Source organism: Paroedura picta, chromosome 16, assembly GCF_049243985.1.
Source record: "Paroedura picta isolate Pp20150507F chromosome 16, Ppicta_v3.0, whole genome shotgun sequence".
NCBI classification, from domain to species: domain Eukaryota; kingdom Metazoa; phylum Chordata; class Lepidosauria; order Squamata; family Gekkonidae; genus Paroedura; species Paroedura picta.
In genome coordinates, this window is record NC_135384.1 from 29,127,439 (window position 1) to 29,149,388 (window position 21,950).

Here is a 21,950-nt window from a genome sequence, read left to right on the forward strand (position 1 = left end):
TGATAAATGAATAAACAAATCTCTGTTTTACATTCTGGTGGGAAAAGTGATCTGTTCTTCCTTCCTCCCTCCCTCCAACCGCCTAGCTGGGTCCAGGAGTTCCTGAACGAAGAGAACAAGGGGCTGGATGTCCTGGTAGACTACCTGGCCTTTGCCCAGTGCTCTGTCACGTAAGTAGCTCCCGGAGCTTGGGTACAAAGGGTCCCTGGGGGGAGGGGAAGAGCACCAGGGGGCCAGGTGCAGCTTCCGTGTTTGTCCAGGGCTGTGGGCCCCAATCCAGCATCAATCTCCTACCTGTGCCTAATAAGACCCATTCCCCCCTCCTCTCCTCCTCTCTTTTCCTGTTTCTGAACACAACCCCCCCCCGGGGGGGGGCCTGCTTTGGGTCAGAGCAGCTTTGGAGCCCTTCCCAGAGCAAAAATGACGGTCAGGCGCTGGAATCATCCTCAGATTTCACAGCAGGCAGGGAGCGAGGCAGAGGCGGGCTGCTTTCGAGGGCCAGATTGGCTGAGAAATGGGCTTTCAAGGCAATATGGATTTCTTCCTTGAGCAACGGCGGCCGGGGCAAAGGCCCAACAAGGAGGGAACCAGCCATCGCTCCATCGCTAGGCCGGTTTGCTCAGCCGTGCCGGCAGTTCAGCAGCATCGCTGAGGTTATGCGATAGCTCTTAGTTGGGCGCCGTGCAGGCCTAGCTGGGAGCCGTCTCTGCCAGGTGGGCGAGGGCCCTTTGGGGATCCAAAACAGCCCTGGAGCCAGAAGAGCCAAGAGGCTCAGACCAAGTGCTGATTAGGCCAACTGCCCCCATCCCCGGTGCTACTGAGGGGGTGCCCGCACTGCAGGGGTGGCAGCTCTCTAGGATGGTGGCCCTCCGGGAGCTTTCCCGTGAAGTTAACAGAGGCCCACCCCTGCCAGCTGCAGCCCTGTTTCTGTTCATGCACAGGACTTCCACGTCCCTTTCCCAGCCTTGGCCCTGTGAACTGTATGTCGGTAGCTCTCTTGAGAAGCTTTCCCTGGGTAGTGAATAATCCCTTCGTTGGGGGTTTTAAGAGGGTCTGGGTGGCCATTGGACAGCAATGTCGATTCTGTGACCGGCAGATCATGAGAGGGAAGACGGGAAGGGATGAGCCGGTGCTCGGCTTCCGTGGCCCTTTCTCCTACGCCCAGGGTGATGCCGGTCACCACTTAGGGGTCAGGAAGGAACTTGGCTCCAGGCTATATGGGCCAGAAGCCCTGGAGGTTTTCTGCCTTCCTCTGGACATAGAGTAGGTGTCACTGGGGGAGTGTGTAGGGGAGGGGAGTTGTAAATTCCCTGTACCGTGCAAAGGACAAGATGACCCTTGAGGACCCTTATAGGGCCTAGGGTCACACCTAGCAGAGGAATGAGAGCCAAGTTCTCTGTCTAGCTCCTCAACTTCTTCCTGGCTGACATAGAGGAATGCAGGGGAGATACGGCGTTCCAATGCAGAGCTTTGCACTAAAAAGACTTCCCTAATTATCCTGTACTAAAAAAGTCTCTTCTGCTTCTGCCACTCGGGGCCGGGGTGGGGAAGAACCAGCGAGGAATCTCAAGCGCACCCCGTCTTCTGCTGTCCCCTGTTCTTGCTTCTCTCCATAACCGCGAGAGCCAGAAACTTACATGCTGGAAGAACCCCTAAAGGCCTGGGATGCTGCTGGGATGGAAACCCTCCGCCCGTCCTGCTGGAGCTGGGTCAGCACCTTGGAGAGCGCTCAGGGCCTCCCATAGCTACGAAGCCGGTCTGAAAACAGAGTTTGAGTCAGGAGCGCCTTTAAGACGGCAGGTTTTTGTTCCGGGCACAAATTTGCGCGCACACAAACTTCGTCGGCCTCCAAGGTGCCGCCGGACTCAAGCTCTTGTTCTGCTGCTTCGGACCAACCCACCGGAGAACAAGTTTATTGCATTCTGGGGGCGGGCCGAGGAGCGAGGATCACGGGCACAGACAGCGGTTTAAAAAGTCTTTTAGGCAGTCCTGTGGATGTGCCATTCGTGCTTCGCACCGCAATCCGTGCCAGCCTCCCCGCTGCCCTTTGCTAGATCCCTCCCATAACACACACCTATTTTTATGTGTCTGGCTCCAGGTATGATATGGACAGCACAGACAATGGGAGCCCGGGGTCTGACAAGGGGAAAGCCCTGGACAGATCGGTGGAGGACCTCAGCAGAAGCAACTCCTCCTCCCCCACGCAGGGCTGCTCCAAAAGGCACCCAACGGTCAGGTAACGGAGTTCACCCAGCCTAGTGCTTTCAGTAGCCCCTTTCCCCGTCGCCTTGATTTAAGGGGAGCTGGGAGGCCTCAGGCTTTCGGTTGGGGCCAAAGATAACATCTACCTACCTACCCATTTATGGCCCTACCCACTCACCTGTTCAATCACCTGTCCATCTGTCTACGCATTAATCCACTCCCAACTCCTCCCAAATTTTTGGGAGAATTCAGCACCCACAATAGACCCCTAGCGGCAGCCTTGTTGCTGTTTTAACCTGTTTTGACCGGTCACTGTTGAGTTAAATTGATTTTTGAATTTAGTTTCGTTGGTTGTAATTGTGTGTTTTGTGGTTTTTGTACACCGCCCGGACATTTGGAGGGCCATAGTTTGACTACCCCCACAATATGCTGTTGCAAATCACACGGTCCATTCATGCTGACCAGGCTGGATTCCAGTCCTGGATTTTGTCCTTGTTTTCTTTTTTGTTCAGGGCCTTTATATATTTTGAGAACATTTGGCAGAAGTGCACTAGGTAGTCTTTTCAAACCCTTTTGCTTCCCTCATAGAGATCTTTTAAAGGTTTTATGTTCTGAAGCTCCCTTTGGGGCTCCGGTGATCGCACATGCGCATCCGAATGCAAAATAAATGAAATGCCTCAAAGCGGAAGGCGCATGAACTTTACAAGTTCAAAATCCTGGCTAAAAACGTTGGTCAGCTTGTAAGCCATTTTGGCTGATTTAGCGGATCAACCGATTGGTTATGCTCTTCAGAATCTCAGGGGTTGAGCTACCAAGAAGAGCACGCCTTACCCAAATATATGGGCGAAGTGGGGCTGCTTGGCTGTGCCGGAGGATTTGCAGCTGGCACTAACGGGGAGAGGGGAATTTTCAGGCAGATGCTCATATTCTTTTGGGGTAATTGGCAGCTCTCAAAAAAAAACACACAAATGTTGTGGTTTTTCAAATCCGGAATCGATTTGCATAGCTCAAGAAAACTATAAGGAAACAATCGCAAGAAAGTATTTGTTGCAGATTCTTTTCCCGTAATGATATCATATATTTCAGCAGAACGGTAATTCCTTCTGCATTCTGGTCAGTCACGGGGGAGCCCCATTTTCCAGGCGTTAAATGAGAAAGGAGGGAAAGCCACCCCTTCTGACGGGGGTGCAGACAAAATTATGGGGCGGGAGCTGAATGTGAATTTGGAAGTCTTTCCAGCACCCTTCCACTTGTAGGCCGTCTAGGAAGCAAACTGAGAGCTGTGAAGCCGCGGCCACAACAAAGGTTAAGAACTGCTAGCCCACATGGCCCACCCTTTGGTTCCCAAGATTCCTCTCAAGAGCTGCCTACCCCCAAAGCTGACTTGCTTGCTTCCCTTCTGACAGCCGGCAAGCTCTGGGTTTTGTCCCCCTGCCTTGCATTTCCCCCTCTGGCTTCTCTCCTCGGCTTGTCTAACATGATGCTTCTTTTGCATGCTTCCCTTGGGACAACCCTGCACGGTAGGTACTCAGTCTGTGGCCCCTTCCATCCTGGGGGGCGAGGCGGGGAAAAGGCGTGGTGGGTGGGCAGGAGTTGCCCCACTTCTGTTTAGGCTCAGAAAATTGAGAGATGCCAGAAGGGATGATATAATACAGGGGTGGCCAGGCTGTGGCTCTCCAGAGGTCCATAGACTACAATTCCCATGAGCCCCTGCCAGCATGCTGGCAGGGGCTCATGGGAATTGGAGTCCATGGACCTCTGGAGAGCCACAGCCTGGCCACCGCTGATTAATAGAAACCGTGGACATCTGCTCCACCGAGCCACAAAAAGAGGACCGTGTTTCTTTTTTTTAATGTAATAATTTAATAATTATTTAATAACGTGATAGTTTTATATTTACAAAACCGAATTGCACTAGAACGACAAGTTAATGAGTACAAATATAAAAAGAAAATAAGTAGAGAAGGAAGACTAAAAGGGAGAAGTAGGTAACATATAACTTGCAGGTGACCCCCAGCTTTCCTTACAGAGAACTAGTTAATAACCTGCATCTTGTAGGCGGTGTTCTAGTGCATCATGTAACATTGAATAATAACTTATTCTAGAGGCCGCAGAGCCAATCAAATGTTTGTAATCCTATTTTTGTTTAGAACTTTTGTTCAACAAATATCTTCCACAATCTCCACTCTGTGTCAACATCCGAGGTCCAGTTTTCTTCAAGATAATTAGCTAATTTAGCGTAACTAACCAATTCCCTAACCTTATACTGCTGTTTGTAAATTGTAGGTATTTCTTCCAATTCCCATGGTTTTAGCCCATATAATTCTCACTGCAGTAGATAAATATCCAAAACTTTTCCTACGTCTTTCTTCAATGAATTCTCTAAAATACCCAATAAATAAACTTCTGGTCTAAACTTGACCTTTTAACCCCAAATTTGTGAAATTTCCTCGTGAATGTCCCTCCAGAATTGTTTCGCCTTTTGACAGCTCCACCATAGGTGATCGAAGGTGCCTAGTGTTTTTGACATCACTTGCAAATCTTAAACAAGGGCCGTCTAGCTCTGGGGCTGCCCTGAAGGTGCCCTTTCCACGTGGTTTTGCTTGGGTGTGTTCTCTCTGTTGGGGACGAGAGGGACCTCGGGAATTCTAGGCCAAATGCTATTCTCAAAACCCACTGCGGTGTAAGGCTAGCCTGCCCCCCCTCCCCGATTGTGGTGAGGACAGCTGAGCTAAAGGGGCTGGCTGCTGTCTCCTGACTCCATCAGACTCCGTGCAAAGGGAAGAGCTTGGTGTGCAAGCTCACGAAAGGGCGTAGCCTAGGACAGGGTGCTCCCTTAGGCAGTTAGATGGTGACGAACTGCATTAGTTTGCTGGAACCTCCTTGTGGTTCCGCCTTTCTCCCCACGGATTGGGGGTGGCGGAGGCTGGGGGTGGGGGAGGCACCTGCCTGAAGCGTCCTATTTTTCCCTCCTGTCCTGCAGGCTCCCGATCTGCCACCTCCTTCAGGTGTTGTCATTTGAACCAGCAGATCCAAACATTCTTTCAACAAGGCCACCCAGGCGTCCCCTCCTCCAGTGCTCCCGGGTGCGAGCAGGACCCTAAGCCCAGGCCATCGGTCAACTCCTACTCACCCCGGTGAGCCCCTCCCCCATTTATCCAGACCCCCCACCCAAAAAAAATTGCAATGAGATGGCCCAGTCTGGGATCGGCATGGTGGGGGGCATGCTCTCCCCCTATCAAGCTTTTCTGCTTCGGAAGCAATACGACCTGGAGCTCTGCATTTAAAAAAAAAAAAGAATCCCACATTTTGCGCCCTAAAACCCACACTCTGATATGGGGGGGGGGGTGAGTTGCTTAGAAGCAGGGGCACTTGCAAGGATTTGCATGCTTACATTTTGGTTGCGCAGTGCTTTGGGGGGCACCGTGTGGAATTTATAGTCTTTGCTGTGGTCGAGGTCTTTATTTTTGAGCCATGAAAGAAAGGTCAATAGGAGAAAGAGTATCTGTGAAGGCTGAGGATTAGAGTGGGATCCCAAGAGAGAGGGACACCAGGTCTGTGTGAGTCTCCCTGCCCTTGTGCTTGGCGCATTTCCGACATGAAGGGAAACGGCCAATGTCTGCTTCCGCTCCCCCCTCCTAAGTTAGGAGGCCTAGAAGCCTTTTCCTGACTTTGAGGCTGAGCTTGGATTCGCTGAATCACAACAGGCGTTTCCCTCTCGACTAGCCGCCTCCTGCCTTCTGTCCTGTCCGTTGGTAGAAAACAACCTATTAACAAAAACGAGAAGAGAGTATAGAAACAGGAGTGTTACAAAAGACTTGCATAAAGCGTGAGCCGCATACATGAGAAGACCTTTCGCATTTCTGGATCTTGCAGTCTTGTATACGGCAAGGCAGAAGTGCAGAGATGCGTCCATCTTGGAAAGGTGACGAGAGGCCTCCCGGGTTTAATTTCCCTGTTTCAAAAATTCTTAATCTCAAGAGTTTTCAATAAGTCCCCGTCTTCATTTGTCAGCGGCCTCCAGCCTGGCTTGAGGTGCTTCTAAGCGTGCAAACATCACCCTTTCCGCAATATGCTAACCGCCTCGCAGAGCTGCTTGCTACGGCTGTTCTCCCCTCAGGCTCTCTGCTAGGGCAGTGGGGAGGACGGAGCATCTCCTAGACAGCACCGGAGGTGGGGGACGAGGGACAGAAAGCGATTTTGGCTTGGCAAGCCCGCTGCCCAGGGGGAATCTGCCCTCCACCCCACACCCCGAGGCCCAGTGGGTGCGCTGCCTCCTGGGGGGAGAGGAGCATCCCTCATTGTGCTGCTGTTGTTCTTTCTTTCTTTCTTCCCCCCCCCCCAATCCCTCTGTGCCGCAGACTCAATCTGGCCCACAGTAGAAAAGCCCTGAGAAACTCACGCATCGTCAGCCAGAAGGACGACGTTCACGTCTGCATTATGTGCCTCCGGGCCATCATGAATTATCAGGTGCCGGGAATAAGGCAGAGCCGGTGGTCAGGGGTGGGGAAGGGGCTGGGGGGCAAGGGCCGGATTGATCCTGCTTCCTGCCCTCTGTGGCTCAGTGCCAGGACATTGGGGGTTGAGTTTCCTGAGGAGCATGTAAAACAACCTAAGAATGTAACCCCCATGCGTGGGACGCCACCCCTGGAAACGCTCAAGGGAGAGGTCGGAGGGCAAAAGGACGTCCAGCTGGATCAAGCCAGTGGACCTTCTAGTCCAGCCTCCCCTCTCACCCAGGGGCCAGCCAGTTCTTCTGGAGGGCCAACAGCAGGTCGTAGAGACCGAGGCCTTCCCCTGATAAGAATCTCAGAAGAGCCCTGCTGGATCTAGTCTCAGGAGATGGGGCAGAAAATAAACAAAATTACAAATAATTTTTTATTACTGAGAATTACTGCTGGGTCCAACCCACCCTCTCCCCCCAGCCGTGGGCAGGAGTAGCTGCTAGTCAGCTTTGGGTTCTGTGAGACCAAGTGGTTGGCCCCAGCGTTGAAGACGACAATAAGGGGAAATGTCTGTTGGAGGGTCAAGAGGAGCTCCCACAGCCGCCTGCAACTCCCGCCCTTGCCCCCCCTCCCTTGTTTCTCCTGCTGACGCCTTTTCTCCCCCTCCCCACAGTCAGGGTTCAGCCTGGTCATGAACCATCCAGCCTGCGTCAACGAGATAACCCTCAGCCTCAACAACAAGAGCCCCAGGTAAGGACTCCGATGACGACCCTCGTCCAGTCCTCTCCTGTTCCGTTTCTGTAATACTGAATTTCTAAATGCCAGAAAGCCCTGGTCCCCTCCTGCTAGATTCTGTAGGGCATGGAAGGTCCTGGCTGGGGAAACGGCCCCCTGCACATGTCCAGAGTCACCCTCAGTTACCATGGCTCACAGCCACGGTGAGGCCCACCATCCATGAATCCAATCCCCTTTTAAAGCTGTTTATGTGGCCGTTGCTGCATCCTTGGGCCGCGAATTCCATGCTTAACCCAGAATGGTCCACCTGCAAGGACACGGCATCCAAAATGCTCAAGCCAATGAGCCAAGCTTCATGCTGCTGGGGAAGGGGATCCTCTAACAGAGCTGTCCTGGGAGCCTCGATACACTCCCAGCTCCTGCCTCCCTGTGTGCCTGTCCTACTCTTTCGTGTCCAGTCACCTCCCGGAGAGATGGCCACGTTCAGAGCTCTTCCTCTTCTTCTCACTGCAGGACCAAAGCGCTTGTCCTAGAGCTGCTGGCTGCCGTTTGCTTAGTCCGAGGGGGGCACGACATAATCCTGGCTGCCTTCGACAACTTCAAAGAGGTTTGTGCCCCATGGCCCATCTTTGTTCCCCCGTGGGGAACAGGCAGACATCTGGCAATGAGATCCGCACCAGTCCTGCAGTCACAACATTTCGACCAGCCCCCCCAATAGCTAATGACAGCCCTGGAGGGGATGGGAAAGAGAGAGTGGGGGGCATGTCCACAGCTCTGCTTCCCAACCATATTCTGCAAGACTGCACCACTTCTGTGCTTTCTCAAAGCCTGAAGAATGTTTTAGGCAGTTCTAAGTGGTCAAAAAGTTGAGAAAGGCTATTTTAATCCATAAGAGAAACGGCCCAGTTTTCCCATGACTGCTACATTTATTCAGGAGTCTTTGGAGAGGTACCTTGATAAAAGCCTTTTGAACATTCAAGGACATAATGTCTATTGGGGCACCGTAGTCTACACCCTTGTTCACTTTCTTGAAGAACTTCAAAAGGTTGGTGAGACAGGACTTCCCTTTGCAGAAGCCATGCTGATTTCCACACAGCGAGCTTTGTCCCTCAATGTGCCTAACAATTCTCTCTTGGATTACAGTTTCTATTAATTTGCCTGGGAGTAAAGAATAGACAAGCTATCCTGCTGATTCTGTGAAGGTTTAAGGAGGTGGCAGGTTTCAGTGGATGAGCGATAGGGCTGTGAGTGTCCCGCATAGTGCAGGGGGTTGGACTAGATGACCCATGAGGTCCCTTCCAACTCTGTTATTCTATGATTCTATGAATTTCCTGTAATGAAGAAAGGGGACAAAGGTCAGCACAAAGGAAGGTGACACATACAATAAAGACCCCAACAGACCACACTGCGATCCCCTAGAGAAGCAATAAGCATCAACCATAGCAAAGACTTTTGCCCATCCTGACTTTGCTCTTTGGAGCAGTGAGCATCTGCAGTTATGCAAGCTCTTTAGCAAATTTATTTATTTATTTTGCTAGTTTGTCTGCTGCTTGTTTGGACGAGGTGCTGTGTCCCAGTCTCATGCTAGCAGCAAATTCCTGGAAGGGCTGTAACCTTATCTTGGGTGAAACGTTCATCTCCATCACAGGTGGGAGGCAGGCAAAAGGGTCTCCTGGGGGAAGGAACCCTCTCAGTTCCCTCTCCGGCATCCCTTTCCCATCAGACTGTTTCTTCAGGCTCAAATGTCGCAGACTGAACCTCAGGCTGGCTACGGGGTAGTAACCTGAGGAGAAATGAGTGGTGTCTCAAACTGGGGTGTGTGTGTTTGTGTCATTTTTGTATGCAGTGCTATGTAATATCACACAAACAGGTACGCTCAAAGCTCTTGCGCGCACATCCTTGTTTGGCCAACAATGAGTAATCCCAGCATGCAACTTTGTGTAGGCAAGAAACAGCTCTGCTGATGAAAACTGCACTTCAGTGCTTCTAGCTAAATTTGCTTGCATCCTTCCTGCCTTTTTCTGGTTTCTCCTCTTTCCCCCCCTTCAAATTTTACTGGAATGTGCTTTCCACCCCTGTATCCAGTCAAAGCCCTGTCCAGTTTACAGAAATCAAATCCAAGCCAAATTAGGACTGTCTGCTCCCCAGAAGAACATTACGGTTTTTGAATGAGAACATCTTGGTGGTCCTTGGCCTGAAAGAAGTGCATCTAGCCTCGATCAAAGCCAGGGGGATTTTGGCCCCAGCTGAGATCCAGGCCCTGATAGAACCACTCAAGTTCCGCAAAATGGCACTCTTCCGCCAGGCTGGAACAAGTAAATAAAACCACATAGGCCTTCTGCCTTCCCTCTCTCGAACAAAATCCCACCAATGAACCCAGGGAGAAGTGTCAGGACACCGGGGCCCTGTCATTACAACCCATCTGTCTCCGGTAACTCTGGTTTCATTGTATATGCGGAAGGGTGCATACACGCAAGGGCTTATGCCTTGAATCAAACACTGTTGGTCTTAAATTGTTTGTGTGTTTGTTTGCCGGTCTTCACGGTGCCCCTGGACTCAAACTTTGTGATGGGTCAGAGAGTCAGATTCTAGTGTCCGGCACACACACCTCCTCCCCATTTGAGACTTTGGGCATTGTGGTTTCAACTAAGTCCCTCATGCTTAACGAAGCCAGTGGCTCCCCTTTCTCTCCCTGCAGGTCTGCGGTGAAAGGAGCCACTTTGAGAAGCTGATGGAATATTTCCGAAACGAAGACAGCAACATAGATTTCATGGTAATCTAAGGAGAAGGGCGGGCCCTGAGGGGCTTTTTTGCTCCCGCAATCACTGGGAATTTTGTAGAGCACATTGGTACATGTGCACGAATGCATGTGGAGACATGGAAGCCCTGGATTTATTGCAGTCAAAGGCCAGCGCAAAAATATAGTGCAAGGAATTTCCACACTAAAAATATTACTTCAAGGATAACAAAAACAGTTAATACAACCCACACAAGGTGTGCCATGAATTTGTGCCAAATGGTGTCTCTAGACCAGGCAAAGTTCTTTCCTGTTGAATATCTGCCTGGGCTGCCCTATCTGACCCTGGAGAACCTAGCCACAGTGATCCACACAACGGTCACCTCTAGGCTGGATTACTGTAATTCGCTCAACACGGGTCTACCCTGGCCTTGACCCAGAAACTGCACTTGGTGCAAAATGCAGGTGCATTGGACACCGTGGACGATCTGTATTCAGCCTGTCCTCTGACAGCTGCAGCTATCAAGCGGCTGCAGAACAGCAGTATCCCAGCAGGCAGATGGTTGAGCCCCCACCCCACCCCCCGAGATGTTCAAGAGTCTCCCATGAGCTGTTTTGGCTTCTGCCTTTTAAAGGTATTGTCTTCTGACCCAATGCTGTTTGGCCTATTAGCTTCGCCATCCTCGTGTTTGTATGTCACAAACTCAGGCAAAGAGACTCCTGAGGACCAGGCAGCAAATGCCATGGGTTGAGACCCCGTTAAACTAAGTCTCACAGCCCCTGAAGAGCTAAAACTGCTTGGGAGAGGGGGTGACGGACCTTCAAGCGCTCTTCCCACCTCTGCTCCCTCCAGGTGGCTTGCATGCAGTTCATCAACATTGTGGTCCATTCGGTGGAGAACATGAACTTCCGAGTCTTCTTGCAGTACGAGTTCACGCAGCTGGGACTGGACAACTACCTCGAGGTGAGGAGGAGAGGGGTGCCGACTGGTGGGCACGGCATGGGGCGGTGTTCAACTCAGGCGAGTGACACACCACGGTGTGCCCTCCTCCATTTCTGCAGGGCCTTCTGTGCCCATGTTTCTGAGCAGTGCTCCACATATGTGTGTGCGCATGTGTGAGCAAGATTTGGCCACCGTGGGGTAGTGGTTAAGAGCTGTGGCTTCTGATCTGTCGAGCCGGGTTGGATTCCACGCTCCTCCACATGCAGCCAGCTGGGTGACCGTGGGCCAGTCACAGTCCTGATAGAGCTGTTCTCACAGAGCAGTAGTGCCAGGGGTCTCTCAGCCTCACCTCCCTCACAGGGTGTCTGTTCTCGGGAGAGGAAGGGCAAACATAAGACACTTTGAGACTCCTTTGGGCGGTAAAAAGCAGGGTATAAAAAACAACTCTTCTTCTTCGTTATTCATCAATCTGTTTCAATGCTAGGAATTAATCAACCAGTTCCCGAGGTACAGGGCTTCCTCCAGAGGCACACCCCAGTAGCCAAACAGACCGCTGAGTAGCTTCCAAATCTCGGGCGGCTGCATTTTGACCTTCGTGACCTCCAGAACCCACCTCTCCCGCCCTGCTTTAAATCCTGAGCTCTTCTCCCCTTTCTGGCTCCGCAGAAGCTGCGCTATACCGAGAGCGACAAGCTGCAAGTGCAGATCCAGGCCTACCTGGACAACATCTTTGACGTCAGCGCTCTGCTGGAAGACACCGAAACCAAGAATGCCGTCCTGGAGCACGTGGAGGACTTGCAGGAGGAAGTGGGGCAGGTGAGGGGGCCGGACGGGCCATCTGCCTTGCAGCCCTGATTGAAGGGCAGACGGGGGGTCGCAGATCCAGGCCCAAGAATTGTTTGGGTCCCCTTAGCCTCCTTCTTTCTACTTCTCTTGCCTTTTGTCCACATCCCAGTCCTTCTTGGGGCTCACTCTTGGCATTCTATTTCTCTTTGCAGCTGACCGAGAAGCTACAGGAGGCGGAGAACGAGTCCATGGCCAAGATTGCAGAGCTGGAAAAGCACCTGTGTCAGGCCCGGCTGGAGCTGGAGACGTTGAGGGTGCGGGCGACGGAGGAGGAGCAGGTGTGGTGACCGAGGACGGGGGGGCCGTGGCGGAAGGCGGGTGGGGTGGATCCCCCAAACACTGTGAGCAGAGCCCTGCCGGATCAGGCATGGTGGGGACAGTCTGGTTCAGCGTCCCGTTCCCAATACAGGCTGGCTAGCTGACAGTAAAATCCCCTCAAATACCCCTTAAATCACGATAAATAATATACTGGCAGGATGGTTGGGAACGGGGAGGGGTTAAACCCTTTCCCATTGACCCCGTTTGCTGGCAGGGGCTCATGGGGATTGTAGTCCATGGACATCTGGAGGGCCGCAGTTTCACTTCCCCGTCCAACGGGGTGAGGCACTGAACCTGGATCTCCTGCCTTTTTGGGCGACTGTCCCTTGCAGAACAAGAAGGAGCCGGTGGGCAAACCAAGCAGTTCACGGAGCCCCTCCTTGCTCCCCACGCACCAGCCCCCGGGGGCGAGAGACCCCCCGCAGCACCCGGCCTTACAGCGCCACCTGGAGGAACTCGAGGACAAAGGGCTGATCCGGCTCCTGCGTGGACCGGAGGGGGACGTCATTGTGGGCGTCGAGGTCATCCCCGTTGCCGTGGAGACCACAACCATCCCATCCATTACAATTGACGTACCTTCTTCGAGCAGCACAGGTATCCTCCAGTAGCTTCCGTGGCCACGGCGTGGCCTCGACCACTTCACGGATCCCATTTTGGCCTGCCCCCCTGCACCCAAATTAACTCAGTCTACCCTCACGTGAATCAGGAGGCAATGTGGATGTTTTCTCTAGCAATATAAGGGGATTTTTTTTCCATATAAATGCGCTGCACCATTGCATTGTTCCTACAGGGATGCGTTCTGAGATGAAGAAGAAGAGTTGGTATTTATACTCCGCTTTTTGCTAGCCAAAAGTCTCAAAGCGGCTTACAGTCGCCTTCCCGTCCTCTCCCCGCAACAGACACCCTGTGAGGTTTGTGGGGCTGAGAGAGCTCTGAGAGAACTGTGAGGGCCCAAGGTCATGTGGAGGAGCGAAGAGGTCAAACCCAGCTCTCCCGATTAGAGGCCAACGCTGCGAACCACAACACCAAGGTGTCTGTGGAATGTGGAGCTTTTTCCCCGCTAAGGTACAGCCCTAGCGAGAGTTATAAAGAATTTGAACGATTTTTCAGTGTAAGGCCATTTGCAGAGAAAACATCTACCCACCAGTCTAAAAGACTGCTGAATTTGCTTTGCTGTTGCCCTTCTTTTTTGGGGGGAGAGGCCAGGCCCACGAGAACCACAGGTTCCCAGTTTAGTAGTTGAAGAGGCAATGGTTGTTTCTCTTGCTTTCCCTTCCAGATTTCCCTGCCCCGTCCACATTCCCGGTTCCAGCCGCAGCTCCGGAAATCCCACCGCCCCCACCCTTGCCTTCCACCAAAGACAGCAGCATCACGGATCTCCCCGACACGCCGCAGGATGGCCCAGCTCCTCCGCCGCCACCACCACCCCTTCCTGGGGCTGGGAAACCCCCGCCGGCACCTCCCCTTCCCGCTGTGGGAACTGCGCCCCTTCCACCCCCACCCCCTCCCCTCCTTCTGGCGGACGGCCATGTTCCTCCACCTCCTCCACCCCTGCCCGAAGGGGTGAACCTGCCTGTCATTAGTTCAGGTGAGTTATTCATAAGAGAAGCCCTGTTGGGTCCGGCCAATGGCCCCTCCAGTCCAACACTCTGGGTCACACCTTGGCCAAAACCCAGGGGCCACCAGGAGGTCCTCCAGCAGGGCCAGACCTCCAGAAGCCCTCCCCCCACTCTGGCCCCCCCAAGCACCAAGAAGGCAGAGCATCCCTGCCCAAAGCAGAGTGTTAATTCCCATGAACCCCTGCCAGAATTATGGTCCAGGGGCATCTGGAGAACCGCAGTTTGGCCACCCCTGCTCTATGTGCTCTGGACATTTGAGGGCCTTTCTTTCCGGCCTGCCGCTGGCCCTTGTTGCTGCTTGGCCACCGCCAGAACTTTCATTTGGTCATCTCCCAAAGGTTTGCACTCCCTCTGGGCCACGATCCTTTGCAGGGCCCTGGGAACGAGAGGTGCTTTGCTGCGAACCTTTGGCTAGGAGCCTCCTCTCACAGTCTTCCTCCGCCTTCCTCGCAGCCGTCAAAATAAAAAAGCCGATACAGACCAAGTTCCGCATGCCCACTTTCAACTGGGTGGCCCTGAAGCCGAACCAGATCAACGGGACCGTCTTCAACGAGCTCAATGACGAGAAAGTCCTCCAGGTGGGGGCGAGGGGGGGGTCCCGCGCAGAGTCCTGTCCCTCTCCTGCCCTCCCCGCACACACACCCCCTGCTGATCGCTCTGGCCTCCTCCTCCCTGCAGGTGCTGGACATGAATGACTTCGAGGAGCAGTTCAAAACCAAGGCTCAGGGACCCAGCCTGGAGCTGAGCAGCCTGACGGCCAAGGCGTCCCAGAAGGCCCCCAGCAAAGTGACGCTGATCGAATGCAACCGGGCCAAGAACCTGGCCATCACGCTGCGCAAGGGCGGGCTCACCATCGACGGCATCTGCAAGGCCATCCAGACGTGAGTGGCCAGACCTCCCTCTCCGTCCACATTCCCCGCAGCCTTGAGTAGAAGAGGTCCTCCCTCCCACCCCACATGCCCGGCATCTCTGTCCATGTCAGGCTGGAGGGGTAGGAACAATCAAAGGGGCCCTCTCGCAGGGCCGGTTTGGCCACGAGATATTCAGAACACCGACAGGACCCCGACCCTGTCCAAATATCCAGGAAGATCTCCTTGTTTTGATACTTCCCTTCTTCTTGCTGACTGTTTCAACGAAACGACCCAGAAGGTAGCCGGATTCTGTGCTCCGGTGTGTTGAACCAGGCAGGAGGCCATGGCTGAACGTGCATTTTCTGGCGGATTGCCTGTTTATGCTTTCAGGGTGTCCTGTGTTTTGTGTCGTCGTGGCTCCCAAACGCCTTTCCCTTCCAGCGTGGTGGGGTGGTTAAGAGGGGCGGCTTCTAACCCGGCAAGCTTGGGTTGATTCCCTGCTCCTCCACATGCAGCCAGCTGGGTGACCTTGGGCTCGCCACTGCCCTGTTAGAAGCTGTCCTCGCAGAGCAGTCCTGTCAGAGCTCTCTCAGCCTCATCAACCACACCAGGTGTCTGTATTGAGGAGAGGAAGGGAAGGCGATTTTAAGCTGCTTTGAGACTCCTCCAGGCAGTGAAAAGCAGGGTATAAAAACCCTATAGCAGGTTATAAAAACCCTATAGCATAAAAACCCTATAACCCTATAAAAACTCCCTATAGCAGACACCTTTGTGAGGTAGGTGAGGTGAACTAAGCTCTGACAGAACTGCTCTGCGGGAACAGCTCTGACTGGACTGTGAGTGGCCCAAGGCCACCCAGCTGGCTGCATGTGGAGGAGGAGCGGGGAATCAGGGCTGGCTTTCCAGTATGCCGCTCTTAACCCCCACACCACACTGGGCAGAGGCCGCATCGGTCTCTTCCTGGGCTCAGAGCACATTGCCCTGCGTCCCCCTGCCCTCGTTCCCTTTGGAGCTGGGCCTCTGAAGGCAGCCCGTTTCCTCCCCGCTCAGGTACGACCTCCAGTCCCTGAACCTGGACTTCCTGGAGCTGCTGACCCGCTTCATCCCCACGGAGTACGAGCTGGCCCTGATCCGGAAGTACGAGAAGGAGCAGCGGCCCCTGGAGGAGCTCTCCGACGAGGACCTCTTCATGATCAAGTTCAGCAAGATCCCCCGCCTGGCGGAGCGCATGAGCATCATGACCTTCCTGGGCAACTTTGGGGACACCGTGCAGCTCCTCATGCCGGTAAAGGACAGAGAGCGACAACTCCAGGGGGCCAGGGGGCCAGCTGTGCAGATGAGCACCAAATGCCAAATAACAATCACACTTTCAATAAAGAAGAGTACAGAGGCAGAACAGGGGCTCTTGGCCACAAGGTGTAGATGGAGCAGTCTACCTGGGGCGGTGATGCTCTGCCTTCTTGGTACTTGGGGGGCCAGAGTGGGGAGGGGCTTCTGGAGTTCTGGCCCCGCTGGTGGACCTCCTGATGGCCCCTGGGTTTTGGCCCCTGGGTGAGACAGGATGTTAGGCTGTACGGACCACTGACCTGATCCAACATGGCTTCTCTTAGGTTCGGGACAGTGATGCTGTGTCTTCGTGGTTCTTGGGGGGCAAGAGTGGGAGAGTTTATGGAGTTCTGGCCCCACTGGTGGACCTCCTGGTGGCCCCTGGGTTTTGGTGACTGTATGACACCGAGTGCCGGACTGGATGGGCCACTGGTCTGATCCAACGCGGCTTCTCTCCTGTTATTTTCAGTGGCTTTGTTGTGTTGGGTCGGGTTCCCCAGTTTAGGGTGGGGAGTTGTGCGTGTGTTGCCTTGAAGTGTTGCTTTGAAAGGCAGCCTCTGTGAGCTCACTGTATTGCAAGTCTGCTGGACAAAAGGGCAGGGAGGCAGCTGAGAAATTATTAAATTGATGCAGCGTTGGGGACAGAAGACTGAATGATGGTCTCTCCCCTTTCCCTTCCTCAGCAACTGAATTCCATCATCGCAGGTTCCATGTCATTGAAGTCGTCCACCAAACTGCGTCAGATCCTGGAGGTGAGTTTCTCTACAAACAAGGGGGTGGGGGTGGAAGTGGACAATCAGCAGAAGGACTAACATTTTGAGCCACATCACAGCTAAATATTCCAAATGTCTATGGAATGACACCAGGTCCCATTCTCCAAATATCCCAAACTTTCCTTTTTCTGAATTCAAATTTAAAGTGGGCCCCACCCATTTTCTCTTTTTTAAAGTCTCAGTGTTGGCTGGTTTAACCTCTGCTGATCCAGGGAGTGGGCACTAACCAAGTCTGGGAGAAGAAGGAAGGCCAAGAATGCCATAAGCCCATGTCACTCCAGATGCTGCCCACGCCTTGAGCAAAACGCCAATCCTGGCCTCTTCATACCTTGGTTTGGCTTCCCCTGTGAGGGAGTTACCCAAATTAATAAGATAAAGTTTTACGTTCAGTGTTATACTTCATAGCAGGTTCATTGGATAAACTTACCTTTCTTCTTCTTCCCTTTGGAAAGTTCTTAGAGAGAAGAATTAATGTTGTTTGATGGTAGAAGAAGTAAATTGGTACTTATATGCCGCTTTTCTCTACCCGAAGGAGTCTTAAAGCGGCTTACAATCCCCTTCGCTTTCCTCTCCCCTCAACAGACTACCTATTAGGTGGGTGAGGCTGAGGGAGCCCTGATATTACTGAAGAAGAGTTGGTTCTTAGTTGCCCCTTTTCTCTACCAATAAGAGTCTCAAAGCGGCTTACAATGGCCTTCCCTTTCCTCTTCCCACAACAGACACCCTGTGAGGGAGGTGGGGCTGAGAGAGATCTGGTAGAACTGCCCTGTGAGAGCAGCACTCTCAGGAGGAGCAGGGAATCAAACCGGGCTCGCCAGATTAGAAGCCACTATGCCAGGCTGGCCCTCTCAACTAGACAATCTGGTGTGTCAATTCTGAACAAAAACACATCTTCTTCTTAAGGACTTCCTCTCTCGTGCCTGTCGGAGATTCAACAATCTCTCCTCTGTCTGTTCCTTCTCTTCCCCCCTGAGCTCTGGGCATATTTGTAAATGGCCGTTTACTTTGACTGTCTCTCCGCAGATTGTCCTGGCATTTGGGAATTACCTGAACAGCAGCAAACGGGGAGCAGCTTACGGATTCCGTTTGCAGAGTCTTGATGCCGTAAGTGGGGACGAGTCACACTTGCAAACAGGCCCCTTTGGGGGAACCCTGGAGGCCGCCTTGCCCGCTCCAGAGGGCCGCCGTGACCAAACTGGCCTCTTGCATCGATACGGCTTATCTGGCCACCAGGATCTGCACCAGACTGGACTGCTGCACTGTCCATTGGCCCCCACATCAATCCGGGAGTGTCAGTTGGGTGCAGAATGCCCTGGCTTGGGTTATTATCAGGAGCTGGATGGAGCATGCCCATTACTCCCACGCTGCTGGCCACCCGTCCGGAAGCAGGCTGAATTTAAGGCAGGCTTTCTCAACCACAGCACCTTGAAGACCCCTCAATGGTACTGCGGCATGGAGGTTTAAAAAATGGCGGCTGGAGAGAGCCCTCCCACCCCGTGCCTGCCATTTCTGGGTCTGAGGGGAGAAAAATCGGGATGGGGCAATGCCTGTTGTCAGCCCCCCACGGCTGATGTCCACTCCTAGCTTTGCTGTCTCCCTGACCAGGTCCTAGCCAAGCCCCAGCGGCTCTGGGCCTGAGGAGTGGCAGCCCGGCTCCCGAGAGGGTGGGCGTCCCTTACCTGGGGAGACCACACCCCTTGAACCTGCCCTGCACAACCGTGGCTAGCCCGGGTGATGACGTGTCAGCCGTCCTGCTCCTTGGGGTCTTGGTGGGAAAGGGCAGCCGTAACTGGAGAGGGAGGTGACCGGCGATTCCGATTCACTTGACGCTCTTTATCCCCCGCTACCCCATGGGCACAAAGCGGTTAACCGCGGTGGTTTTCCCCCCTAAAAAGCACAGTCCTCCCCAAAGAGTCGTTAGTCTGAATAATGAATAAGAGTCTGATGTCGTAGGAATCTGGGAGCCGGGCTCAGTTTTGCATGCTGCATGGATGGAGCTTTGCCCAGTGGGGTCTTTGGTTTGGGGTCTGGGAAGCCCCTCCCCTCTTCCCCAGTGGCTCCGGGGTTAACCGGACCTTCCGGAAAAGCTGCGGCCATATCAGATGGACTTGACAGGCATTGGGGCTCAGACCCTGCAGTCTTCAGGGCACGATGTCTTCGGAGCGCCGTAGCGATGGACAAGGGCCTTTGGGACTTACTCTGCCACATCTCTCTCTCTCTCTCTCTCTCTCTCTGTGTCCCTGAAGCTCCTGGACATGAAGTCCACAGACCGGAAGCAGACCTTGCTCCATTACATCGTGCGCGTGATCCTGGAGAAGTACCCTGAGCTCGTCAACTTTGCCAGTGAACTGCACTTCCTGGATAAGGCAGGGGCAGGTATGCGCCAGCAGGCTGCGGGCGGGAGAGAGGAGCGAATTGCATGCGTGGTAGAAGGCGGAGCACGGAGACCTCTCACAGCAGGGGTCCCCAACGCAGTGCCCATGGGTGTCGCCTGGCACCTGCCAAGGGCATCCAGGGAGGAGCTTTTGCCCAGCAAGCTTTCGGATTAAGTATTGGGATTTTGATTGGCTGTGCTGATCTTCTTTTTAAATAACAGGATTTTCCTTAACGTGCCTTACACCACACAGACTACTCATTGAGCACACGCTGGATAATACGCTTTCAGAGTCCTTTTGCAGCTTCATTTTTCTGGGTGAAGCAGGAAAATCTGCTTTTAAAGTGCAGTGCAGTGAAACTCCCATGATCCCCTGCCTGTTGGGAGTTGTGGATCATGGACATTCGGAGAGCCCCAGCTAATTTGGCCCCTCCATTCCCTGCCGTTGTAGTGTCGCTGGACAGTGTACTGCAAGATGTGCGGGGCCTGCAGCGGGGCATGGAGCTCACCCGCAAGGAGTTCATGCGCCAAGACGACAGCGCGGTGCTCAAGGACTTCCTTAAGGCCAACACGGAGGTGATGGAGAAGCTCCAAGCAGACAGCAAAACAGCCCAGGTGAGGGAGAGGAAGCGGAGAGGAGGCCTGCTCTAAAAGGGTCTGCAGAAGTGCTTGGGATGGGAAGCCTAAGGAGGCATTTGGGACCAACACAAGACCAACCACCTTTTCTTGGGCACCACAGTGGCCTGGGAGGATATATATATATTCGGGAAACCCTTCCAGGGCCATCAAGAAAGCCCAGGGTGTCACGAAAACCTGGTGGAGAAAGCCTGCTTTAGAAGGCAGCATACCACAGAGTCCTGGAGAAGTCCTAGAGTAACATCACATTCCTGCCCCCCAAACCCCAGGAATTTCCCAGGCCTAGCCTCAGGGACCTGGAGAACCAATGAAGGGCCTCTCTTGATACTATCGGGGTGCAATTCTGTGGATGTTTTCTTCACCTGCAGGACGCCTACGAGTCCACAGTGGAGTACTTTGGGGAGAACCCCAAGACCACCCCTCCCACCATGTTCTTCCCGACATTCGTCCGCTTCGTCAAGGCCTATAAGGTAAGGGGCCTGCGTCTGACGTGGCCAAGAGTGGGAGCATCCGTCAAGTCGTGAGCCACAAATGTTCAAGGGTGGCTTTAGACAAGCTGCCTTCTTGGTCTCCATTCCATGTCTGCAGCCGAGGCTGTTGTGAGAACTGGACATGGTTAGCCAGTCGCCTTCCTCTGCAGAGCCTTCCTTGGGGGTCTCCCTTCCACGTTCTGACCCTGCTTAGCTCCCAATTTATACCCTCCCCAGCAAGGGGCTCCCAAGGCCAAGGAGGAGCAGAGGGGGTTGGCTCTCACCTTCCTCTGCAGAGCCTTCCTTGGCCGTCTCCTTTCCATGTTCTGACCCTGCTTAGCTCCCGAGATCTGACTACACTGGGCTGTATATACCCCGCCATATTCTGGCAGGACTAGTCTAGTTGTGATAGCTGAGGATGGAATTTATCATATGGCGTCTGATGTAGCCAGGAGATCCTACGATTGTTTAGCTGCCTGGCAAAAGATGTCCAGAGGTGGTTGGCCATTGCTTGCCTTCACATCACGACCTCTGGTATTACTTGGGGTCGTCCTTCCTGGCGCTAGCGGGGTCCAACCGTGCTGAGTTTCCAAGATGGTGCTTGGCTGGGCAGAACTTCAGGCACAGCAAGTCCAAAGGTTTTCTCCATTTCCCTCAAAGAAAACAGAGCGTATCCTGTATTCACCCCCTTCCTCTCAAATATACAAATATATTTTGCATATTTGACAAAACACAGGTCGTTTAAAAATGTCATTAATGTTTACAGTGTATTTTTTCTCAAGTTATTTGTCCCACGTGCACTGCCAGACACGCCAAGTGAGGGGCGGTATAAAAATCGAACGACTAAATAAATAATATAACATATTTTCCTGCCAATACCAAGACCCGAATCTGCAGGCGAGACTTTTTCAGTGTGTCATTTCCTAAGTTCCAAATTTGTGATGATGATTTTGTGCCATCCTCCCTCCCACCACCCCCCCAAAAAAAGAAAGCAGAAGAGGACATCCAGCTGTGGAAGAAACAGGAAGCGGCTGTCAAGGAAGAAGAGGAAGTGGACACCCTCAGAAAAGAGGAACAGTCAGCCCCAAAGGTTTGTCTTCATTACTTTTGCCCCCTTCCCGAGCCTGGCCCTGTTTCCCTTGGTGGACAGGGAGTCTCTGTTCTGTTTGGCCAGCCAAACAAATGGGCTCAGTAGTCCTTCTGCCACCCCCCAGAATAAAGCCCCCAAATAGCTGAGCGGCGGGAGCAACCTGCCCCAGCCTCAAAGCTGTTGTGCAGGCTTGCCGATAATTCCCGAATATATCTGGGATTCTTTTCAGGGATTATTTCCCTGGTTCTCCCCAAAACTCCTGGATGCATTTGAGATTTGATTTGATTTATATTTTGAGGTTTATACTCCGCCCCGCCCAGCAAGGCTGGCTTGGGGCAGTTTCCAACATTTTAGAATACACCGAATAGTATAAAACAATCAAATACAATTGGTCAACCATTCATTTATGCAAATATACACGAAATATTGAGACATTAAGAGCAATCGAATCGGTCAACCAGCTGACTGGTCAGATAAAGTCATTGGTGGGATGGATTCATGTAGAGCAGAGGTGGTCAAACTGCGGCCCTCCTGATGTCCATGGACTACAATTCCCATGAGCCCCTGCCAGTGGCAGGGGCTCAT

At 53.1% G+C, this 21,950-nt stretch overlaps 1 protein-coding gene across 7 annotated transcripts in view; it reads left to right on the plus strand.

The window, feature by feature from the left end:
- Positions 1–21,950, plus strand: part of FMNL1 (formin like 1) — a 53,719-nt gene that overhangs the window by 26,870 nt on the left and 4,899 nt on the right. For 2 of the 7 annotated variants that reach the window (XM_077312939.1, XM_077312938.1), the window contains exons 5-25: positions 87–170; positions 2,099–2,236; positions 5,211–5,339; positions 6,564–6,672; positions 7,321–7,397; positions 7,896–7,989; positions 10,081–10,155; positions 10,973–11,083; positions 11,729–11,878; positions 12,061–12,186; positions 12,559–12,820; positions 13,506–13,814; positions 14,299–14,423; positions 14,524–14,726; positions 15,747–15,981; positions 16,706–16,774; positions 17,819–17,899; positions 19,042–19,171; positions 19,621–19,784; positions 20,174–20,275; positions 21,264–21,365. In XM_077312939.1, the coding sequence (XP_077169054.1) occupies positions 87–170; positions 2,099–2,236; positions 5,211–5,339; positions 6,564–6,672; positions 7,321–7,397; positions 7,896–7,989; positions 10,081–10,155; positions 10,973–11,083; positions 11,729–11,878; positions 12,061–12,186; positions 12,559–12,820; positions 13,506–13,814; positions 14,299–14,423; positions 14,524–14,726; positions 15,747–15,981; positions 16,706–16,774; positions 17,819–17,899; positions 19,042–19,171; positions 19,621–19,784; positions 20,174–20,275; positions 21,264–21,365 (2,875 nt within the window). Of the gene's footprint in view, positions 1–86; positions 171–2,098; positions 2,237–3,184; positions 3,723–5,185; positions 5,340–6,563; positions 6,673–7,320; positions 7,398–7,895; positions 7,990–10,080; positions 10,156–10,972; positions 11,084–11,728; positions 11,879–12,060; positions 12,187–12,558; positions 12,821–13,505; positions 13,815–14,298; positions 14,424–14,523; positions 14,727–15,746; positions 15,982–16,705; positions 16,775–17,818; positions 17,900–19,041; positions 19,172–19,620; positions 19,785–20,173; positions 20,276–21,263; positions 21,366–21,950 lie in introns of those variants that run through there. The other 5 variants (XM_077312944.1, XM_077312940.1, XM_077312941.1 and 2 more) reach the window with 4 other exon arrangements.